The sequence below is a fragment of the Bombyx mandarina genome, chromosome 05 (assembly GCF_030267445.1).
Source record: "Bombyx mandarina strain Sakado chromosome 05, ASM3026744v2".
Taxonomy (NCBI): Eukaryota; Metazoa; Arthropoda; class Insecta; order Lepidoptera; family Bombycidae; genus Bombyx; species Bombyx mandarina.
The window spans coordinates 3,827,719-3,849,706 of record NC_143212.1 but is presented as its reverse complement, the minus strand read 5'-3'; the positions used below and the strand labels follow the sequence as shown (position 1 = coordinate 3,849,706).

General features: G+C 41.4%; 1 protein-coding gene across 1 annotated transcript in view; it reads right to left on the bottom strand.

The window, feature by feature from the left end:
- Window positions 1-1,016, bottom strand: part of HisT (Histamine transporter) — a 77,901-nt gene extending 76,885 nt beyond the window's left edge. Inside the window, exon 1 of the mRNA XM_028178342.2 lies at window positions 511-1,016. Within this exon, the coding sequence (XP_028034143.2) occupies window positions 511-870 (360 nt within the window). The 5' untranslated portion in view covers window positions 871-1,016. The remainder of the gene's footprint in view (window positions 1-510) is intronic.
- Window positions 1,017-21,988: the final 20,972 nt, after the last annotated feature.

Below are 21,988 nucleotides of genomic sequence, written 5' to 3'. Positions count from 1 at the left end.
TGGAGCCCATAGACATCTACGACGTAAATGCGCCACCCACCTTGAGTTATAAGTTCTAAGGTCTCAAGTATAATTACAACGGCTGCCGTACCCTTCAAACCGAAACGCATTACTGCTTCACGGCAGAAATAGGCAGAGTGGTGGTACCTACCCGTGCGTTTTCACAAGTGGTCCTACCACCAGTAAAAAAGCGTGGTAACCCTAACATCATGGCTGGAAACAGGCTATCACTGTACACTTCAGGCGCTATCGATTCGCCTATCCACTTTATCGGCGTTCCACCGGTTACATTGTCATGTCATCATAGGCGTCACTTAGCGGTAGGCAGCGGCTTGGCTCTGTTATGGCATTTCTGAAATCCATGGGCGACTGTAACCACTCACCGTCAGGTGGGCCGTAAGCTCCTTTGCCTACAAGGGCAATAAAAAAAATTTATAATTATAAACTATTTTCTTTTTCTAAAATTACACTTAAGCTACACGAAACCTAAATAAATAAATAAAAACTCACCGTCTTGTCCAGCAGCCAGCTTCCAGGGAATATCAGGGGCACGTACGTGATCATGTACACCATTGAGGTCCAAGACACAACGGCGCTACTGACGCCGTAATAAGACAGTACCGTGTCCTCGATTATCGCGTACTGCGTCCATTGGAACGAATTCGAAGCTGAATACAATACGAACAATGTCAATATCAGCCACCTTATTTTGTACACGGTGTAAGTTGCTTTACTCGACTCTATTGTCAGCCCGTCCATCACACTACCGCTGATCGACTCCCTTCTAGAACTATCGTTCATCAAAAACAGCTTCGAATGAGGCTCAGATGGATTGGACAGTCCGTTTGTTAAATGTTCCTTCAACGTCATTATTTATTAATACTTACTTTGAGTCTCTATTACAATTTTAAAAAAAACACTTCACACTTTTATCTACGGTAAATTAGACCCGTTTTTTTTAAATTATTCCTACGCGTCTTCACTTATTTCACTTTAGGAGAAAAAAGTCAGCGTTCGTATTTTCAATCATACAATCGAAACTTTTTTTAAATTAAAAAAAAAATCGAATTTAGAATATCCAATGATTTGAGAGTTTTTTTTTTTTAGAACCTTTCGAAAAATACTTCAATCCGTTTTTTTTAATTTATTTATTCAAATCCGAGTAGTGTATTATTTCGCCACTATTGACTAGTTATTTTTTTAAAGCACTCAATATATAAGTTTTTCTTTATCACATTCAATTGGTCCCGCCGTCGTTCATCTGAAACGACACACATACATATGAATATAAATTTACAATTGAGCGAAACGAAATTATCGATTCGGAGACGTGTTCAAGTGGTTATCGTTTATAATCACGATCATTAATGTTTTGGGAGCCAGATAAAGACGTTTGAAATGATAGCGGCCAGTCAACGATCCTGCTATGGCTCGTTGTTAGGTGCTTTTCAGCTGAATTGCTGAATTCAAATATCGGCGTCGCTTGTAGGGCTCATAGTTATCTATATATATAAAAATTTAGTTATTCTTCTTTTCTTCTTTTCGTTATTCTCGCTAAAACTCGAGAGTGGCTAGATCGATTTGGCTAACTTTGGTCTTGAATTATTTGTAGAAGTCCAAAGAAGGTTTAAAAGGTAAATAAATATGAAAATGCTCGGAATTAAATATAAAAAAAAAACAATTTTGTTTTTCCTTTGAGGTGTCCCCCGTCGCTGTCGGACGGATTCCTTTTGTTTGTTGTAAGTTTATTTTATACAAAAGTCTTTTATTTATCAATTGAGGCACTACGAACTCTGCCGGGTCAGCTAGTACAATAATTAAGACTTATAATTATTGACACTTAACAAATGTCAATTTTAACTGCCCCTGACAAACTTCAGTTTCTATCCAGACGCTGCTAAATTCTAAACTAGCGCAGTACAAACAATCAATTTGAATGTTAAATACTATATCTAATACTTCCAAAGTATATTTTAAATGTATTATGCCTTTTTTCCCTACCTTATCTAGTAACCTCGAGGGGTTATTCTAGATTCACCGAACTAGTAGGTGAGCTCACGGGGCTCAAACCTGACGTCGTTGCTAACACTAACCCTAGCTAGAGCAGTGCTTTGCAGAATCTACCGCCGGATCAATGTCCACGATAACCACTTGACAAGTGTGACACATTACACATTCTAGAGTGGAGCCGAAAAAAAAACGTAACCATAGTACTACAAACACATGGAAGTGACGGCATGCTATTTAATTTCCAAATGCATAATTCATTCAGTTTTCAATTTTGATTAAAAGGTCGCTTGACTTATCATGGAAAAGTTTGCTTAACATTTATCACAACAACCTTATATCTTATCTCTAGGCACACTTTAGGTAGATGCCTACTAATTTAAGATCAAACGGAACTGTCTGAATGTCATATTTCATTTTTTTTATTTATTGCTTAAGTGGGTGAACGAGCTCACGGCCCACCTGATGTTAAGTGATTACTGGAACCCATAGACACAGTACCACCGTCACCATATAAACCGAAACGCATTACTGCTTCACGGCAGAAATAGGCGGGGCGGTAGTACCTACCCGTGCGGATTCACAAGAGGTACTACTACCACCAGTAATTACGCAAATTATTATTTTGCTGGTCTGATTTTTATTACACGATGTTATTCCTTCACAGTGGGGAAGTCAATCGTGAACATTTGTTAAATACGTATTTCATTACAAAAATTGGTACCCGCCTGTGGTATTCGAACACCGGTGCATCGCTAGATACGAATGCACCGGAAGTCTTATCCTTCAGGCCACGACGACTTCAGGTGATATTTCATTTGCTTCAGTTACGAAACGAAAGATGATTTTAAGAAAAAAAATACTTTGAATATGACCGTAATTCTAGCCACGCGTCGAAATATCGAAAAATAGTTTAAACTAAGAAACTGGTAACAACACGAATGTTATTAAAATTTTAAATTTGCCCACTCTGCCTGCTCTACGATCTACTACTGTCTATATATTAATACGTGAAGCAAAAACTTTGTATCCCTTTTTAAGAAAATTGCGCGGACGGAGGAGTATGAAATTTTCCACACTTATAGAGAATATAGAGAAGAAGTGCACAATGCTAATTTTTTTTTTAAATAATGCATAAAAGATACATTAAATCAATAAAGAAAACATTACACACACGACATACCATGTATTTGACGCACACACGCATGCATACTATTTATTGTCAAACTTTTGTTCTTGACGTCTGTTGTCAAATTGAGAATAGAGTATGGTTTGTCTTTGTCTATTTTTTAAAGTATAGTCTTAGCGTAATTTGTGATCATAGAAGTATAAAAACAATCATAATAGTGTACAAACTTACAATTCCAATTAATTATAGTCGAATTTCGACTACTGCAGGACCTGTAGTCTGTAAAATATTACGTCTACCGTATCTTGTTACACAATCTATAATAATATAAGTCGTTTCAACATGTAATCCCCAATTCAGGTAGATTATCACTTGTTCTTTTGATATAACGTTAAACACTTTCGGCGAATAATCGCTGATAAACCTATCTCACAGACTTAAGGCAGACGCCTCACTAAAAAGCATTGCTGTGAGGCATGATTCTCGTACGCTTCGGATATGTTTCTCGATCACATGACCTTCGACCTACAATCTTACTGGTGGTAAATCGGCACGGATAGGTACCGCCACCCCGCCTATTTCTGCCGTGAAGCAGTAATGCGTTTCTGTTTGAAGGGTGGGGCAACCGTTGTAACTATACTGAGACCTTAGAACTTATATCTTTTTTTATTTATTGTTTAGATGGATGGACGAGCTCACAGCCCACCTGATGTTAAGTGGTTACTGGAGCCCATAGACATCTACAACGTAAATGCGCCACCCACCTCGAGATATAAGTTCTAAGGTCTCAGTATAGTTACAACGGCTACCCCACCCTTCGAACCGAAACGCATTACTGCTTCACGGCGGAAATAGGCGGGGTGGTGGTACCTACCCGTGCGGGCTCCCAAGAGGTCCTACCAATCTTTACGAGCGGGCCGACGGTGGACCCCACGAGCATCTCCACAATATAAGCTCCCTTGCACGCCAGACCACCTGATGGTTGGGCGCTACCAAGTGAGCTACTGGAACCCCCTTCTATGGTAAGATAGTCGGCTTAACCGGAGTGATATGGGAGTGCTCATAATGAGTGCCCCCATGGGACTGAGCTGTCCCCACTCGTCACTTCCCCCCACATCGTTAGGGTGCCCCCCTTTTGGGGACCCATTTCCCACCCCGTTGGGTGGACCACTCCCCGTCTGGGGAGTGTTGTAACACGGCCCCTCCCCGTGACGGTCTTCCCCTTCTGGGGAGCCCGGAGCGGGTGAGCGCCTTACTAGTGCCGCGGCTCCCCCTCTGGTTTGTAGAGGTGGGGCCGCGCCATGGGGCCGGTGGCGGGCCCCACGATTGCTGACTGTTGTCCCTGTTTGTAAATAGTAGTTTAGTTACTTTTAGTTTAGTTGTAGTTAGTTTTAGTTAATCTTAAGGGAAAAAAAAAAAAGGGACACAGAGGACAGCAGCCGGCGCCGGGGTGACACCGCCGCGGGCATCGAGCCGTCACCAGACAGCCCATCGTATTATGTATATGTTTATATCATTTTGTCGATGTAGTGCAGCCGTGTACGCTGCGGACAGCGTACCTTCCCCTACTACTCCCTGCATCATCTTCACCCCTGCCCTGAGTGGCAGGGAGCGTCTGCCCGGGCAATGGGGTTTGCCCCGAGGCCCGTTCCGTGCCCCCGACAGGGGGTACAACGACCCCTCTTGCTCTTGAGGTCCTACCACCAGTGATTACGCAAATCTCAAGGTGGATGACGCATTTACGTTGTAGATGTCTATGGGCTCCAGTGACCACTTAACACCAGGTGGGCTGTGAGATCGTCCACACATCTATGTAATAAAATTAAAAATAATGAGCGAAAATTAGTCAAATACGACTAGTGTTCATAATCATAAATACTGCTTTACTAAGTTATTTTAGATTCCGTTGAAAACATTGCGTAAACAAAATACGGTTCTAATGTGATGTAAGCTGGTAGAAAACAGATAAATCGAGGCTAGGTAAAGCGAGGTGAGGCGAGATAAAAAAATCTGTCAGTTTCCTTAAAAAATTCAAAAACTCTGGCAATCCTCCATGTATCAAAGACAAGTGGGTCGCACCTGGAATACCTCTGTAACTGACGACACAGTGAGTTAGATGTGGCAACAGTACTAATTGCACCAGTTAATCTTTCACTTCAAAATCATTTTGATACGAGATGTATGTACCTAGTTGCGAGTTATTATTTTTCTTTTCGTGTTTGAAATAATAATCACAGCGTCTTCTGGATTCACTGAATAAAGATGGCCCATCTATTGTGATATTATAAATAAACTGAAGTATTGTAGATACTATTTAATGAAGAATGGCTATTTTTCATATTTGCTATTATTAAAAAGAATAAATAGCTTCTATTCTTGCCTGTATTACCTGTAGCGTAACGTATATTACAATGGCCACACGACGATATTAATAACACTACGATCGATAACCATCAAATCAAATATATTTACAGAAGCAATCACCTCAATTAGTTACTATTACTTAATATTAATGGCTTTGTAAAAAGTACCGGTATTATTTTCGTTCGAATTACAAAAAGCGATACTTTAAGGCAGGGGCTCCCAAACTTATTTTGTCTACTGCCCACTTTGAGAATAAATTATTTTTAAGCGCCCCTATTTTTTCACCTATTAAAAGGTCGGTGTCTAAGAGTCCTCCTAGATGAAATTACAGATCGCTTCCCAAGCCTCTACACAACGCCCCCTTTTTTCTGCGTCCCTTACCGTCCCTCTTTAGGCCTGCAGCGCTCACAAGGAGGCGTAATCGCCCACTTTGGGAAAGGCTGCTTTAAGGGCAATAGAAATTATTATTATTATTATAACAAAAACACGTCATGCAGTAAAAACGCTACATTTCGAGCACTCGACCGAAGAATAAACATAACCTCACTATTTGACATTCCTTTTTGCTTGGGCAACGACATTTCACAGTGATTACAATAAAACGAAGGATGTTCCACTAATGAATCGGAAAGGATCACGAGATTAGCTCATCATGACAGCATGTGAATTATTTATAAACCGACATAACGAAATACAATAATATGAATTCGGCAGTCAAAAACAAAAGGACCCACATCGTGAAGAAATTTCACTTAAACCATTCAAGTTGTTTATCGAAATGTATGGTCTGATTTGTATAGAAACAATGTATTAACTTAAAAATGGATGTGTATCTTATCTCGCTACGACGACAGAAGTTCGAGATATGACAATAAAATCACTTTTTAACCGACTTAAAAAAATCGGAAGGTTCTCAAATCGATCGTCTTTTTCATTATGCTAGCTGAAAACTTCGACGATTCTTATTTGAAAGCTGGTTTCTTGTGTAGTCCCTTTTCAATTTTTCAAGATCCGATCAGTACTTTTTATGTTGATTTATTTTTATGACGTAGATTGGTGGAGAGCTCACAGCCCACCTGGTCTTAAGTGGTTACCGGAGCCCATAGATATTATATCTACAACGTAAATATCACCACCCACCTTGAGATATGAGTTCTAAGGTCTCAGTATAGTTACAGCTCATTTATCCCCTCCTATTTAGCTTATTCGTCAACGATATTCCCCGGTCGCCGCCGACCCATTTAGCTTTATTCGCCGACGACACGACTGTTTACTATTCTAGTAGAAATAAGTCCCTAATCGCGAAGAAGCTTCAGAGCGCAGCCCTAGCCCTAGGACAGTGGTTCCGAAAATGGCGCATAGACATCAACCCAGCGAAAAGTACTGCGGTGCTATTTCAGAGGGGAAGCTCCACACGGATTTCCTCCCGGATTAGGAGGAGGAATCTCACACCCCCGATTACTCTCTTTAGACAACCCATACCCTGGGCCAGGAAGGTCAAGTACCTGGGCGTTACCCTGGATGCATCGATGACATTCCGCCCGCATATAAAATCAGTCCGTGACCGTGCCGCGTTTATTCTCGGTAGACTCTACCCCATGATCTGTAAGCGGAGTAAAATGTCCCTTCGGAACAAGGTGACACTTTACAAAACTTGCATAAGGCCCGTCATGACTTACGCGAGTGTGGTGTTCGCTCACGCGGCCCGCACACACATAGACACCCTCCAATCCCTACAATCCCGCTTTTGCAGGTTAGCTGTCGGCGCTCCGTGGTTCGTGAGGAACGTTGACCTACACGACGACCTGGGCCTCGAATCAATTCGGAAATACATGAAGTCAGCGTCGGAACGATACTTCGATAAGGCTATGCGTCATGATAATCGCCTTATCGTTGCCGCCGCTGACTACTCTCCGAATCCTGATCATGCAGGAGCCAGTCACCGTCGACGCCCTAGACACGTCCTTACGGATCCATCAGATCCAATAACCTTTGCATTAGATGCCTTCAGCTCTAATACTAGGGGCAGGCTTAGGGACCCCGGTAACCGTACTCGTCGAACTCGACAAAGAGGTCGACGTGCAACCTAACCCATGCATCAGCCCGCTGAGTTTCTCGCCGGATCTTCTCAGCGGGTCGCGATTCCGATCCGGTAGTAGATTCATTCGCGAAACAATTGCTCTTGAGTTGTTAGGTCTCCTTCGGAGGCGCTCGGGCAGTTGTTAGCAAATCCCAACCCTCTTGGCTGAGCCTTTGCTCGCCCACCTGTCCTGGTGAAACTGGAAAGGCCTTCGGGCCACCAGTAAACTTTCAATCATAAAAAAAAAAAAAAAAAAAAAAAAAGCTCATTTATACCTCAACTATAGCTAAGTATTTTAACTATTAAATAAATAAATGAAATATTTATTATTATTATTTACTTGATTCAACAGTAACAGAACACTAATAGTCCTAAAAAGGTCCGAAACAAAATCGTTAGCTTACCACACGACGTGACAACAAAATAACACGATAAGTACGCCACTAACACAATGTGACTGAGAATCTTCTAGAATCTAGATTGATATCTATCATTTAGACCACAGATGTCCACTGCTGGAACGTGATACGTAAAATATGTATGTGATTATGAAATGGGATTACCGGGGGAAGTTCAACATATTATTTTGTCATGTTCAACAAATATGACAGAATCAAGTGTTGATGAAGATTAACGTATAGTCACAAAGAAAAGTAGAACTATCTATATATTAATACGCGAAGCAAAAACTTTGTATCCCTTTTTACGAAAATTGCGAGTACGGAGCAGTATGAAATTTTCCACACTTATAGAGAATATAAAGAAGAAGTGCACAATGCTAATATTTTTTTAAAATAATGCATAAAAGATACATTAAATCAATAAAGAATACATTACACACACTACATACCATGTATTTGACGCACACACGCATGCATACTATTTATTGTCAAGCTTTTAAATTTGTTCTTGACGTCTGTGGTCAAATTGAGAATAGATTAAATATTGTTTGTCTTTATTAATATTTTTTTATAGTGTAGCCTTGGCGAAATTTGTAATTATTTTTTTTTTTTTTTTTTTTTTTCTCAGTCGTGTCACTCTTGACAGAGTGGTCGTGATCGTCATGTAGTGTTGGAAGGGGCAGACTTGATGCGTCTCACGATGTCGCGCCATCTCTCCCTGCTCGAAGCCATTCTACTGCACTCATTTAAGGGACCTCCCACTGCAGTTTTAATTTGGTCGGTCCACCGCATTGGTGGCCTCCCGCGCGGTCTTGTACCATCAACGCTTCCCTGTACAACGAGGCGTTCTATGGACCGACCATCTCGTCGCGAAACGTGTCCGAAGAAATTCACCATTCGAGACTGTACTATACCAAATAGACGCTGCTTGATGCCGAGTTCCTGAAGTATCGAGACATTTGTACGAAAGTCGGTCCACGAAACTCCAAGCATTCTTCTCCAGCACCACATTTCCAGAGCGTCTATTTTCTTCCTTTCCACGTCTCGCACGGTCCACGTCTCAGCAGCGTATAGAAATATAGAGAATATTAGTGTTCTAACGAGCCTGATCTTTGTGGTTTTGGTTATGTTTCTATTTCTCCATACTTTCCTCAGCCCGTCCATCGCCGACCTCGTGACAGCCATGCGCCTTCTGATTTCGTCCATGCATCCGCCATTATTTGAGATTAACGCCCCAAGGTATATGTAGGACTGGACCACGTCGCAACCCGCTATTTGAGTCACGTCCGGCGAGTTATTCATAGCGCGATCGACAATCATCACCTTGGTCTTACTGCGGTTAATCTTTAATCCAAACTCAAGGCTCACACGTTCCATCCTCGACAGTAACTCCCCCAAGCATTGCGCATCAGTTGCAAACAAGGTGGTATCATCCGCGTATCGCAAGTTTGCAATCCTATACCCCCCAATTGCTACACCATCTGTCCAGTTCTCCAAAGTGATGCGCATTATGATTTCTGTGTACGCATTAAATAAGAGCGGCGATACAATGCAACCTTGGCGAACCCCAGCACTTGGATGGAAGTTATCAGAGAGAACGTCATCCGCGCGCACCGAGGCCGTACCATTCTCATATAAGCGTCTCAGTAGGTGCACAAGATGTTTCGGTGTCCCCAGATCCAGTAAGGTCTTCCACAAAACAGGCCATTTCACCGAGTCAAACGCTTTGGAGAAGTCAACAAAACAAATGTATGTCGGCCTGTTGAATTCTCTTGCTTTCTCAATTATCTGACGTACGATGAAAATTTGTTCCCGAGTGCCTTTCCCCCTCACGAAACCGGCCTGTTCCGGAGCAATCTCTTTGGACAGATAGGTTTTTAATCGCTCATTCAGAATATGTAACATAATTTTGCTAGAATGTGATGTAAGAGCAATTAGACGATAGTTGTTACATTTCTTCGTAGAGCCCTTTTTATGCAGGGGAGTAAACACGGTATGTGTCCATTCCGACGGCCAAACTCCCGTCTGCCATACCCTGTTGCATATCTTATGAAATATGTGGTCACCGCGTTCTCCTAAGGCTTTTATTGTTTCAATAGGAATTGCATCTCTACCAGTCGCTTTCCTGTTTTTGAGGTGTTTTATAGCAGCCCTAACCTCAGACAGGAGAATGCTTGGCTCCAAGTCCTCATCGTTTGGATCTGTACTTGTTAATTGCCGTGACTGTAGATCCTGGAATAACGATTGACAGTAACTCTTCCATGTTTCAGAGATTTGATCCAACTCTGTTATCAGTTCGTTTTTATCATTTACAATAGCCCAGGTCTTAGATGGCAGTGATTTGGTAATGAACCGTATTTTGTGGTAGAGATCTCTAGATTCATGCTTCATAGCATGTTTTTCGACCTCTTCACAAATGTTACGAAGATGAGAGTTATGATCTCGTCTGCAGCTGGCCTGAATATTGGCAGACAATACATTCAGTTTGTTCGTGTCTATGCCTTGAGCTTTCTTTCGACGTATCTCTTCAATTAGGGCGAGCGTACCATCGGTCATCCAGTGTTGGCGTTTGCGCATTTCCGATATTGGTTTGGACTCTATTACTGCATTTTGAATGAGTTGTTTAGCCTTGCTCCATAACATTTCCGGTGTAGCCTCATTGTGATTGACGTCAGTCCACTCTGTCCATTTCCGTTCGAACGCCGCAGTAAACTTTGCCCTATCTGTTACTTCGATCCTCCTTTGCGCTCTAGGAGATCGGGCAGCCTTGAGCTTCAGTCGAATTTTTGCGACCAGAAGTTCGTGATCCGAACCACAACAGGCCCCAGGTAGTGTGTGGGCATTAAGAACAGATGTGCGCCAACGAGATCTAATTAGTATATAATCGATCTGATTACGGTGCTTTCCTCCAGGTGATGTCCAGGTGTACAGTCTACGAGGGTGGTGCTGAAATAAGCTGTTCGCCACGGTCAGGCCATTTTCATTTGCGAACCGCATCAATCTTTCACCTCTTTCGTTTCGCAATCCAAGCCCGAATTTCCCTACACAGTTGTTATACAAATTGGAGTTAGCTCCAATTTTCGAATTGAAATCACCCATTATAACAAGCAGCTCTCTGTTGGGGACTTTCGCAATCACTATCTGCAGTTCTCTATAAAAATTCTCCAAAACTTCGGGTAGTGCAGTGCTAGTAGGGGCATATACCTGTATAAGGTTTAGGTTTACAGGCGACGCTTTCAGTTTCATAGATATGATGCGGTCGCTAACTGGCTCGTATCCTATTACACAATTTTTCTTATGCCTTGGAACAAGAATTGCCACCCCGTTCTGACTATCATTGTCATTTCCAGAAAAGTATACAGCATGGTTCTCTGTGAAGAAATGTCCGCTGTTTCTCCAGTGTGTTTCGCTTAGTCCGCATATACACAAATCACACTTAGTCACCTCCCCTTCCACAATGTCAATCTTACCGGGTTTCAGCAAACCACGCACGTTCCATGTTCCTATCTTCTGAATTTTTCGGAGTTTGACAGGTAAGGCCGCAGAGTTTCCAGTAACATTATTTCCACGCGGAGCCTGGTCTCCTACTCCGACGTGGCCGGTAGCCCATTTCCCACCGCATGCCCCGGAAGCGATGCAGCGCCGGTCGCCAGGCGGTTCGCATGGCAATCGTGGTTCCATAATGTTTACTTCCATGACGATTTTCTTGGGAAAGTAGTTGCAGTGGTTTCCCCTTGCCTTCTGCACCAGACTTTTTGAGGTTATTTGAACCCCAAGGCCTCTGAAGCCTCTTCTGACCACTGGCCAGGATTATGGTTATACCGCCACTACTCGGTCGCCATTGCCTCGTCCGTTATCTAGCAGGAGGACCGCGGTAACACGAAGATACCGCCGCGGATGATGAGTTATCCGCGCGTGCAGGTGAGGTTGACAATTGGGGCCGGAAAGATTGTAAGTCCGCTCTCCCCCTCCCCCTTGTAATTATAGAAGTATAAAATACAATCATAATAGTGTACAAACTTACAATTCAAATTCATTATAGTCGAATTTCGACTACTGCGGGACCTCTAGTTAATTTAAATTTAGATACAAATTTTCGAACGGTTTTAAAACATATCCGCTGCAGGCAATATTTTTTGTTTTTTTATTGCCCTTGTAGGCAGACGAGCATACGGCCCACCTGATGGTGAGTGGTTACCGTCGCCCATGGACTTCAGCAATGCCAGGGGCAGAGCCAAGCCGCTGCCTACAGAAATATTTGTTTTTTGAGCCACTCGATAAATTTCTAGAATATTTTTTTAACGTAGGTGAGCTGAAAATCTGTTATTCCACAGGGTTTTTAACGCTCAAGTAGCTTGTTTACACTAAACGAATGTGAAAGCCCATCTTGAGACATGAAATCGGAACGCCAGCCAATGTGTTCTGAAGTGGTAGTAAAAGGTAGAGGGGAAAAAATCGACCGAAGAAAACATGGATGGAGTGTGTGAATGATGATACGAGAAGAGGGGTGTGAGTGTTGAGATGACGGCAGATAGCAGAGAATGGAATAGAAAAATTCGTTGTGCCGCACCCACCTTCTGGGATAAAGTGGAGACAAAGAAGAAGAAAAAGTATTCTGTCACCAAAATATGCCTGAGGTAAGGAGCGCTGGCTATGTCCTTAGCACTGCTGACGTACACTTGCGACGGTAACCGCTCACCGTCAAGCGGTCAGTCTGCTCGTCTACCTACAAGGGCAATAATAAAAAGTCTTGGCCTTGAAGCAAATGATTGATATTTATGTTGATTATGACTTCACACCGAAACATGATAATATGATTACTACAGGTAGGTACCACCGCCCTGCTTATTTCTGCCGTGAAGCAGTAATGCGTTTCGGTTTGAAGGATGGGGCAGCCGTTGTAACTATATTTGAGACCTTAGAACTTATATCTCAAGGTGGGTGGCGCATTTACGTCGTAGATGTCTATGGGCTCCAGTAACCACTTAACACCAGGTGGGCTGTGAGCTGGTCCCACTTAACACCAGGTGGGCTGTGAGCTGGTCCAACCATCAAGCAACAAAAAAAAACAAGCAACACCTGATAACTTATTATGAACGTGGCGTATTGCAATAATGCGATTTCGATAGTAAAACAGTGTTCTTTTACTAACGGCATTAATATAAAATGCCAAATAGCTTCACAGCCTAACTGTAACAAAGTGCACAGGCCATCGTCAACTCTAAAAACTCCGTAACAATATTTTGTTAGAACACCGCGCTCTTTGTAGTCTTCAAAAACTCTGAATAACTGATTCGAGGTCAATGTCACGAGAACGTGCGTTCATTTACTTTATTTAAAAAATGGCGGTTTTCGGGTCGCGTTTTTCTTAAATGTATTTAGACCAGATTCCGTCAACTTTCGGCTTGAAATAAGCTATGCTTGTTTCAGCCACTAAGCTATTAATCCTTATGGTCTTTTTTTTTTTTTTGGTCAGGAGGAAATCGCCGGACTTCCGCCCTCCACTGGGGACGGCGGGCGGAGCATGTTGGAGTCGAGTCGCTCAACAACCAACGTCCAAACCTCACATGAGACAGAACTCATGACAAGGCAAAGGGGGGAAAGTGAAGTGTTTAGTGCGGAGCACATCTCTCCCATCACCCTCCCCCTCGGGACGCCGGACTGGCGGTCGTCGGCGCCACGACCACCAGCCCTCTCGGTCGGCAGGCTATCCGGAGCCCGCCTAGATGGCGCCGGTTAGAGTGAGCTATCCTACGGAATACCCCGCTGGTTCAGAACCAGCGTGGGTCGAGGATAGCCGGCCTTCCATCACCCGGATGCTCTTGCGTAAAACGCGTGCAGAGCAGCTTCCACGACGTCTTCTTAGGTCCCCCTCGCCGGTCCCCAGACCGACATATGAGGGGGACCCGAAACACTTAGAGGGTCAGGGCTTGAGCGAGATCCGCCTCCCTGGCCCCCGCTCGACGGCGGCGGGCTTGCGCGTCTCTAACGCGCCCCGCCGCCTCCTTCTGCGAGATGGTGCACTCGCAGAAGTCGAGCATCGCCTTCCACGACTCGTCGTCGCCGAGCATCGATGCCACAACACTCGGCAACGACAAGTCGTTTCCTATTTTTGCGACGAGGACACGGCGCCACCCCTCCCATGCGGGGCAGGCGACGAGCGTATGCTCTGCCGTGTCCAAGTCGCAATCACAATGGTGGCACTCTGCCGTCGGCTCGGCTCTGATCCGGTGCAGGAACTCACCGAAGCAACCATGCCCAGTGAGAACCTGCGTAAGCCGGAAAGTGAGGCGTCCTCTGTCACGATTCACCCAATCCACAAGGACTGGGCGAATCGCCTCGACGGTCCTACGACCAGCCGAAGGATCGGCCAGCCGCCTGGACCATGATTCCAGCACGGACCGCCGAGATTGGGCCCTCCGCGCTCTGACCACACTGGGGCTGGGACGCGCCACACCCCGGGCACGAAGATCAGCCCGCCACTGATAGTCAGCGGCGAGCGCCTCCGCTTCCAGAACCCAAGGCGGCGTCCCAGCCAGTACACACGCCGCCTCGAAGGAGATGGTACGATAACCACGAATGACCCTGACCGCGATGGTGCGTTGCGGCTGTTGCAGCAGATTCGCCACCCCCACGGCCAGGGACTGGCCCCACACGGGCGATGTCTACCTAATAATTTAATTCCTTCACATTTCGCCCTTGAATTTCAACCAAATAATGATATAAACTTTAAGGTGTCATTGAACTATGGCTTGAAGAGATCTGAGCTCCAAATCTTCTATTGAAAATGCGTGAGCATAGTTTTTAAACAAATCTTAATTGTTGATTTTGTCGTATTAATAATTTATCAATGACGCCATCGTAGCTTTCGGATGGCGTAGCGATCGCTGACTCCAAATAGAAATATTAAAAAAATGTGTGTACAATTAGAACGTTAGAGCAATTAAAAAATAATACAGTAGCTTTTTGTACTCGCTTCAGCTAAAATTTGTAGTGCTTTTTTTTTCTACCTAAGCTGAGGGTCTAGAGAGACCATATCAGCGTAATATTAACTAGTTGGTGAGCTCACGGGGCTCAAGCCTGACGATGTTGCTAACACGAACCCTAACAAGAGCAGTGTTTCGCAGAATCTACCACTGGATCGGAAATGCGACCCACTGAGAAGATCCGGCGAGAAACTCAGTGGGCTGTGTCTGTAGGTTAATTTACTCGTCGAGCCCTTCGTCAGCGTCTTCGCAAGCGACGGGTTCGACGAGTACGATGACCGGTGCTTGGGGTACCTAAAAGCACCGTTAGTGGATCGGGAGCATCCGGAGGAATAACGTGCTTCGGGCGCTGTCGACTGTTTACCATTTGGTCAGCAGGATCGGCTATGTAGTTTCCGGCGGCCACGATGACAGGGTTATCATGTCGTGCCGCTTAATCGAAGTGGGTTCAGTGCTAATGAGCACGAATAACTATCGAAAAAGTATTCGTGTCCGTATCGAGAAAATGTATAGGATTTAAACAGCGCCCCTACCGTTCGTAAAAAGCATTAATTTCAGCAGCCCCAATGAATTTCAATCTTTCGTATCGTCATCTACTCGAAACTCGAACCTTATACTCATAATCACGAAAATCGTTTTGACATACGGTAACGTAAATCTCGAAGGCTGGTTATCGAGTACTACCACCTAATGTAATAATCCGTTTTCGTATCGAGGCCTCGATACATTTTCATTACGAATTCGATAGATTTTCGTGCTTGACGTACAGCTCTACAAGATAGTTTAATAGCTATTTTTTGTGAACTTGATAGATTACTAGCTTTTGGGATAATTTTACCGGAATTGCAGCGATTGATTCAGTTGTGACAATGGATAAGCTACGTAAATTTTCAGACTTAGATCTCTGTTAGTGGGCCATTAGCGAAATTAAAATCACTTTATAGTTTGTTTTTCGGTTTTCGTGAATTATAGGCATAATTAAAAATATTCTTACGATTTAATCCCGCGATAACCATTTTCAATGTTTCTAGCACTTTACATTTTTAATGATCGTGGACGTCTATGTCGTCGTAAAAGTAGTATTAAATGTAAAATGACTGTATTGACAATCACTACAAGCAAAGCATCCATTCTGTAGCATGCCCTCAGATATTCTGCCTATTTCTCCCACGCGACAATTATACATATATTTGAGAATGGAACAACCGCTGCAAAATATTATTAAAATACAATCTTAATAAATACTTGAGGACGTCGGAAGGTTTCCAGCTAGCTCTTAACATCAGACGAGGATGTCTGTTCATCTTAGCTAGTAATAAAACTTACATTTATATAGGTTTAAATACAGCATAATTTCACATTTTAGCTTGACTTGTATATGGCATTCTCGCAAGCCTCTGAAAGCAGTTACCACTTGCCATAAAACAGAGAGCCCGTTGTCTTCATCAACAAAAACTACTTTGCCATAGGTACTATGAAGATAGCTCGTATACTGTATATTTCTATTTACATTATTTCACACATTGATGTATAATTAATTATTAGTAAATGATTTTAGAGAAATATATCTCCAACCTTGTAAGGTAAGTAATTAACTTTTATCAAGATAATAAATCGTTCAGTATACGGAACCTCGTCTGTATAACAGCGTAAAACAGCTGAGCCTTGTACAGTACTTAACTCTTTACTTTGCTTGTTTATTACCCAAGTAACAAACTACAACAATATTTTTCGCACCTTACTTGAAATTCATCAATACGTTCGTTTTTAATTAATCAATATTTAAATCATAAAAAAACCGCAGAAAAGTTAATAAAACAATTCTCTCACCGACTGCACTTTACGCGAGTACGCGAGAAAGAGACGGAGCATAACCTAAAAATCGGCGAACACAAAACAAGGCGGATATTCGACGTATAACAACACACACGTCATTCCACAAATTCACGAGCACACTCACCGTACGCTTTAAAACTGTTTTAAACTCACCTTCGAATGGTTTCCGATATAATTAACGTAGAAGAATAACTACACAGCTGTTCCGAAAACCGGTTTGTTGCTCACTGAATTTGAATCTGTTTTTTTTTAATTTCAAACGGGCCACATTTTTTTCTGCACCGGTTTGCGATCGTCTGATTTTACACAGCCAATAGGAGCATCGGGGACACGCGAAAACGTTTGTTTTCCATTATTGCTTTCGTAGGTTATGTCGCTGACAGGAAACTAGTGCGCATGCCCGGAATGTTACACCATGACGTGTTCCAAGACATCTCTATATATTAATACGTGAAGCCGAAACTGTGTATCCCTTTTTACGAAAATTGCGCGGACGGAGGAGTATGAAATTTTCCACACTTACAGAGAATATAGAGAAGTAGTGCACAATGCAAATTTTTCTTTTAATTATGCATAAAAGGTACCTTAAATCAATAAAGAAAACATTACACACACTACCATGTATTTGAAACACACACATATACCTACTCTTTGTTTATTGCACTGAAGTATTGTCAAACTTTTGTTATTGCTTAAAGTCTGTAGTCAAATTGAAAATAGGTTAGTATCGTTTATCTTTAATATTACGAGTATTTGTCTATAGTGTAGTCTTGGCGAAATCTGTAACAATAGGACCATAATAATATTGAAAGTTATAGTTTCAATTAATTATAGTCGAATTTCGACTACTGCGGGACCACTAGTTCGTTTTATGACATTATTATCAATGATTTTCGAAACAGCGGAAAATAAGGCGAGGTGTGTTTTGATTAGTAAGCGCACACAAGCGTTTTCAATGCTCAATGGGAGCTCACCTCTTTAGCACTAATTTTCATTCTGTAAACTAACAAAGTAGATGAAAATTAAAAACGAAATTAAAAATGCTGTTGCCAATCGGCTGTCAGTGTTCATTACAGCATCATATTTCCTCATATTTTTTTTATAAATAGACTAGCCGTACTCACCCGCTTCGCTTGGCATTTAAAATTAACAGTATTATTTATTGTTATTATTATTAGGGAGTCCAACGTTAATATAAATATTAGCCTATTCATTAAGTACATGTGTTTTCTACATGGATACCAAGTTTCAAGTCAATCGGATGCATGGTTCAATAGTTATAACGGAACATCCGTAAAAACCACTGTAGATTGATATATTAGTATAGAATAGTATAGATGGTACCTATAGTGCTTACCAATCGATCGCAAAAATTCTTGTGGCCTCCGATACAATTTCGCAAACATCATCCTTAACGCAATGACGTAAAATCTATTATTAATCGTTCAGTAAGAATCTAATTCTCACATTGAACCGAAATCGATTGATATCAATTGATCAAATTGAAAGTGGTAAATTATATTTTGTTATGTAGTGCTCGAATGAGAAATACAATGTTTTAGGAGTACCGTTGGTCATAGAGACGCAAATACTATAGTCTATTTTGTTTGCAAGCATTGGGCTTTAGTGCGAACCGTCGATATATCGATTCTATGAATGCGTATAAAGTGCGGAGCGTCGGAACCTGTACGGTCGTTAGCGCGCGAAAGTATAACGTTTTTAATAATTTAATACCTAACACATCTAAATAACCGTTTAAAATTATTTTGCTGGGAGTTTAGCATTGATTTATGTTTTTTTTTATAGTTACGTGTTTTTAGCAAGTAACTTTTTTTCAAAAATCCTATAGCAATTTCTGCAAAATATTAAATATGTGAAATAATAAGCACTAAAAGGGTTAATTAAGGTTGTTAGCGAGACACAATCCACGCTGTGGGTTCTGTACCCGAATAAGTTAAACACTGGGAGGGTCATGAGCTCACCTATCTCTGCTGCTGAAATCTTACAACATTCAACATTATCTATTGGGTTTTTTCTTAGGCACTACATTATTTCAACAAATCGTCGAACTATCAGGTATGCGTATATCGCTGCTCGATAGTAGACAATTCAGTTGGCCAACTAAGCAATGACAAATATCTGGCGGAAGATCTTCTTTACAGATTTATAAATGTATGTACTACTTCGTAAGCTTTAACCAGAATACGATTAAGCTTTTTTGTTATTGCTTAGATGAGTGGACGAGCTTACAGCCCGCCTGGTGTTAAGTGGTTATTGGAGCCCATAGACTTCTACGACGTAAGTGCGCCACCCACCTTGAGACATAAGTTCTAAGATCTCAGTATAGTTACAACGGCTGCCCCACTCTCAAACCGAAGCGCATTACTGCTTCACAGCAGAAATAGGCAGAGTGGCGGACTCACAAAAGGTCCCACCACCAGTACCAGTAATACCTGTTCAGTATAACTACTGATCGAAATGAATTAGCAAAAAAATAAAAAAAAAATTGCTAATGCAAATTTACTAGGCACTTCACTATTGTAAAACACAAAATTAGAAATTTCACTTTGTTGTAATAAACGCCTGACATGCCTGTCGAAACTGTGTGCTTAGTAACTAATTTATGTGTATTATCTATCAAATCAAATCAAATAAAAAAATTTTTATTCAACGTAAATGAAAGTACATACTTGTTGAACGTCAAAAGAACTACCGCCAATTCACAAGAACTAGCCTCCGTCCTGAGAAGAATTGGCAAGAAACTCAGCGGGCATGTCTTTTTTTTTTAAATATTGAATATAAGATTATATTTTTCAATATGGTGGTTAGTGCAAGTTTTTTAACGCTCTCCATAGCGTAAAAGTTAACTCAGATATGTATGCAGTTTGAACAGCGCCCCTAGCGGTAAACGTAGGCAAACGTTCCAACTGCATACGAAATTGAGTTAACTTTTACGCTATCGAGAGCGTTAAAAAATTGGAATAAAGCATTCTGAACACAAAATTCCTTTGTAACAAAATAGGCAGGGACGTCTTTATCGCGCTGCAAAAATAAAAGCCGAGTATTTTAAAATATTTGTCAAGTTATGGAAATGGATGGGCGAAAGTTCCATCTGATGGTTTTTTTTTATAGCTTAGATGGGTGAACGAGCTCACAGCCCACCTGGAGTTAAGTGGTTACTGGAGCCGATGGACATCTACGACGCAAATGCGCCTCCCACCTTGAGATATAAGTTCTAAGGTCTCAAGTATGTTAAGTAGGTATCGCAGTAAACAAACATAACAATGTGAATGCCGCTAACCGCCTCAAGACATGAGGTCTAAATCTTATTGAGATGTTTAACTATTAACCCACGTCCATCAAATACAATATTTCAAATGTTAGATATTAGTATACCGTATATAGACGTCACTATACACTAGATCTGTCATGACTTGAGCATAGATTATCTATTCAGGATGTCCGAGAGGCAGCATTCCGCTTCGATAATGATGGACTGGAAATTGGGTCGAAATGTCACCTAAATAACTAGATTATAGCTTGTAAGCCTCTCGTGCAATACATCTATACTAATATTATAAAGAGGAAAGATTTTTTTGTTTGTTTGTATTGATTAGGCTCCGGAACTACTGAACCGATTTGAAAAATTCTTTAACTGTTTAGAAGCTACACTATCCCCAAATGATATAATAGGCTATATTCTTTTTTTTTTAAATTAGGGATTCTTACTAAAACTCCAATAATGTAACCCTAGATGTAAAAAAATTACCTAAAATATTGTTTACATCGCGTGCGCTGCGAAAACTATTGATGATAGAATAAAATATGTACTATGACTTTGTAGAACTCATTATTATTTACAAAAAGTGTTGCGACAGCGTATGTCTGACTATTATAGTTATGCCGCAATAAGTGTTATTTTATAATAATAAAAAACAGCGTCAAATATCGTTTATAGGGAAGCTCTGACTTAATAAAATCAATGGCTTTTGTTTTCTGTGTATGACCTTTTAACGAAAATTAGAAAAATAATAATAAAACAGATAAAAAAATATCATTTAAATGAAAATAAAAGTTCTATCAAATAATAATATTCAAAACTTTCTTTATAATTTTCTTTTTTTAGTAATTTGACGCAAATAGAAGGGTTGATGTGTGTGTGTATTATGATTTTTAATTTTGAAATTTTTATTAATGACCCGAGCGAAGCTGGAGCTTGCCCCTAGTAAATAATATATAGGTACTGCTTATTATGTACAAAAACGTTCGTGTTCGCAATCTACATAATGATCTGTATTTACAAATAATTTCTGTAGTTTCTGTGTTTTCGAAATAATCGTTTAAATTCTTCTTCTTCTTTATTCTTTATTGTACACCCAGTTAATATTACAGTAGTTGCGATAAGATATAAAAATGGCGAGCTTAACTCAACAATTGAGTTTTCTACCAGCTAACCGTTCTTAAAGAAGGAAAGCTTTACATGAGTGGGTAGAAGAATACAATCTATTCAATTTACTTATTGATACAATACACAATAACAATAATAAAAATAAAAAACACTAATACATAATATATCAGACTATATACATACACACATAAATAACATAAACATATACATACACGTACATATATAATGAAATACTTAAAATAAATACATATAAGTAATACTAAATTGATAGATAGTGCTCTTTTAATACCTTCCTGAATACATCAAGTGAGGGACTTGCACGGATTGAGTGTGGAACTGAGTTCCACAGACGCACAGAGTGCACAGTGAACGAACTGCCGTAGCGGATAGAGAGATTCTTTAATAGTTTTTTTCTTACCTGTCTGTTCTAGTAACCTCGAGATGTTATACTAGATTCACAGAACGAGTAGGTGAGCTCACGGGGCTCTAACCTGGTGACGTTGTTAACACTAGCCCGAGCAAGAGCAGCGCTTCGCAGAATCTACCACCGGATCGGAAACGCGACCCACTGTGAAGATCCAGCTAGGAACTCTGTAGCTTGGGTCTGTAGGTTAATTTACTCGCCGAACCCTTCGTCGCAAGCGACAGGTTTGACGAGGACGGCGACCGGTGCTTGTGGTACCTAAAAGCACCGTTAATGGTTCGGGAGGATCCGTAATGACGTGCTTAGGGTGACGTCGACTGTTCACCATTCGGTCCACAGGATCAGGTATGTAA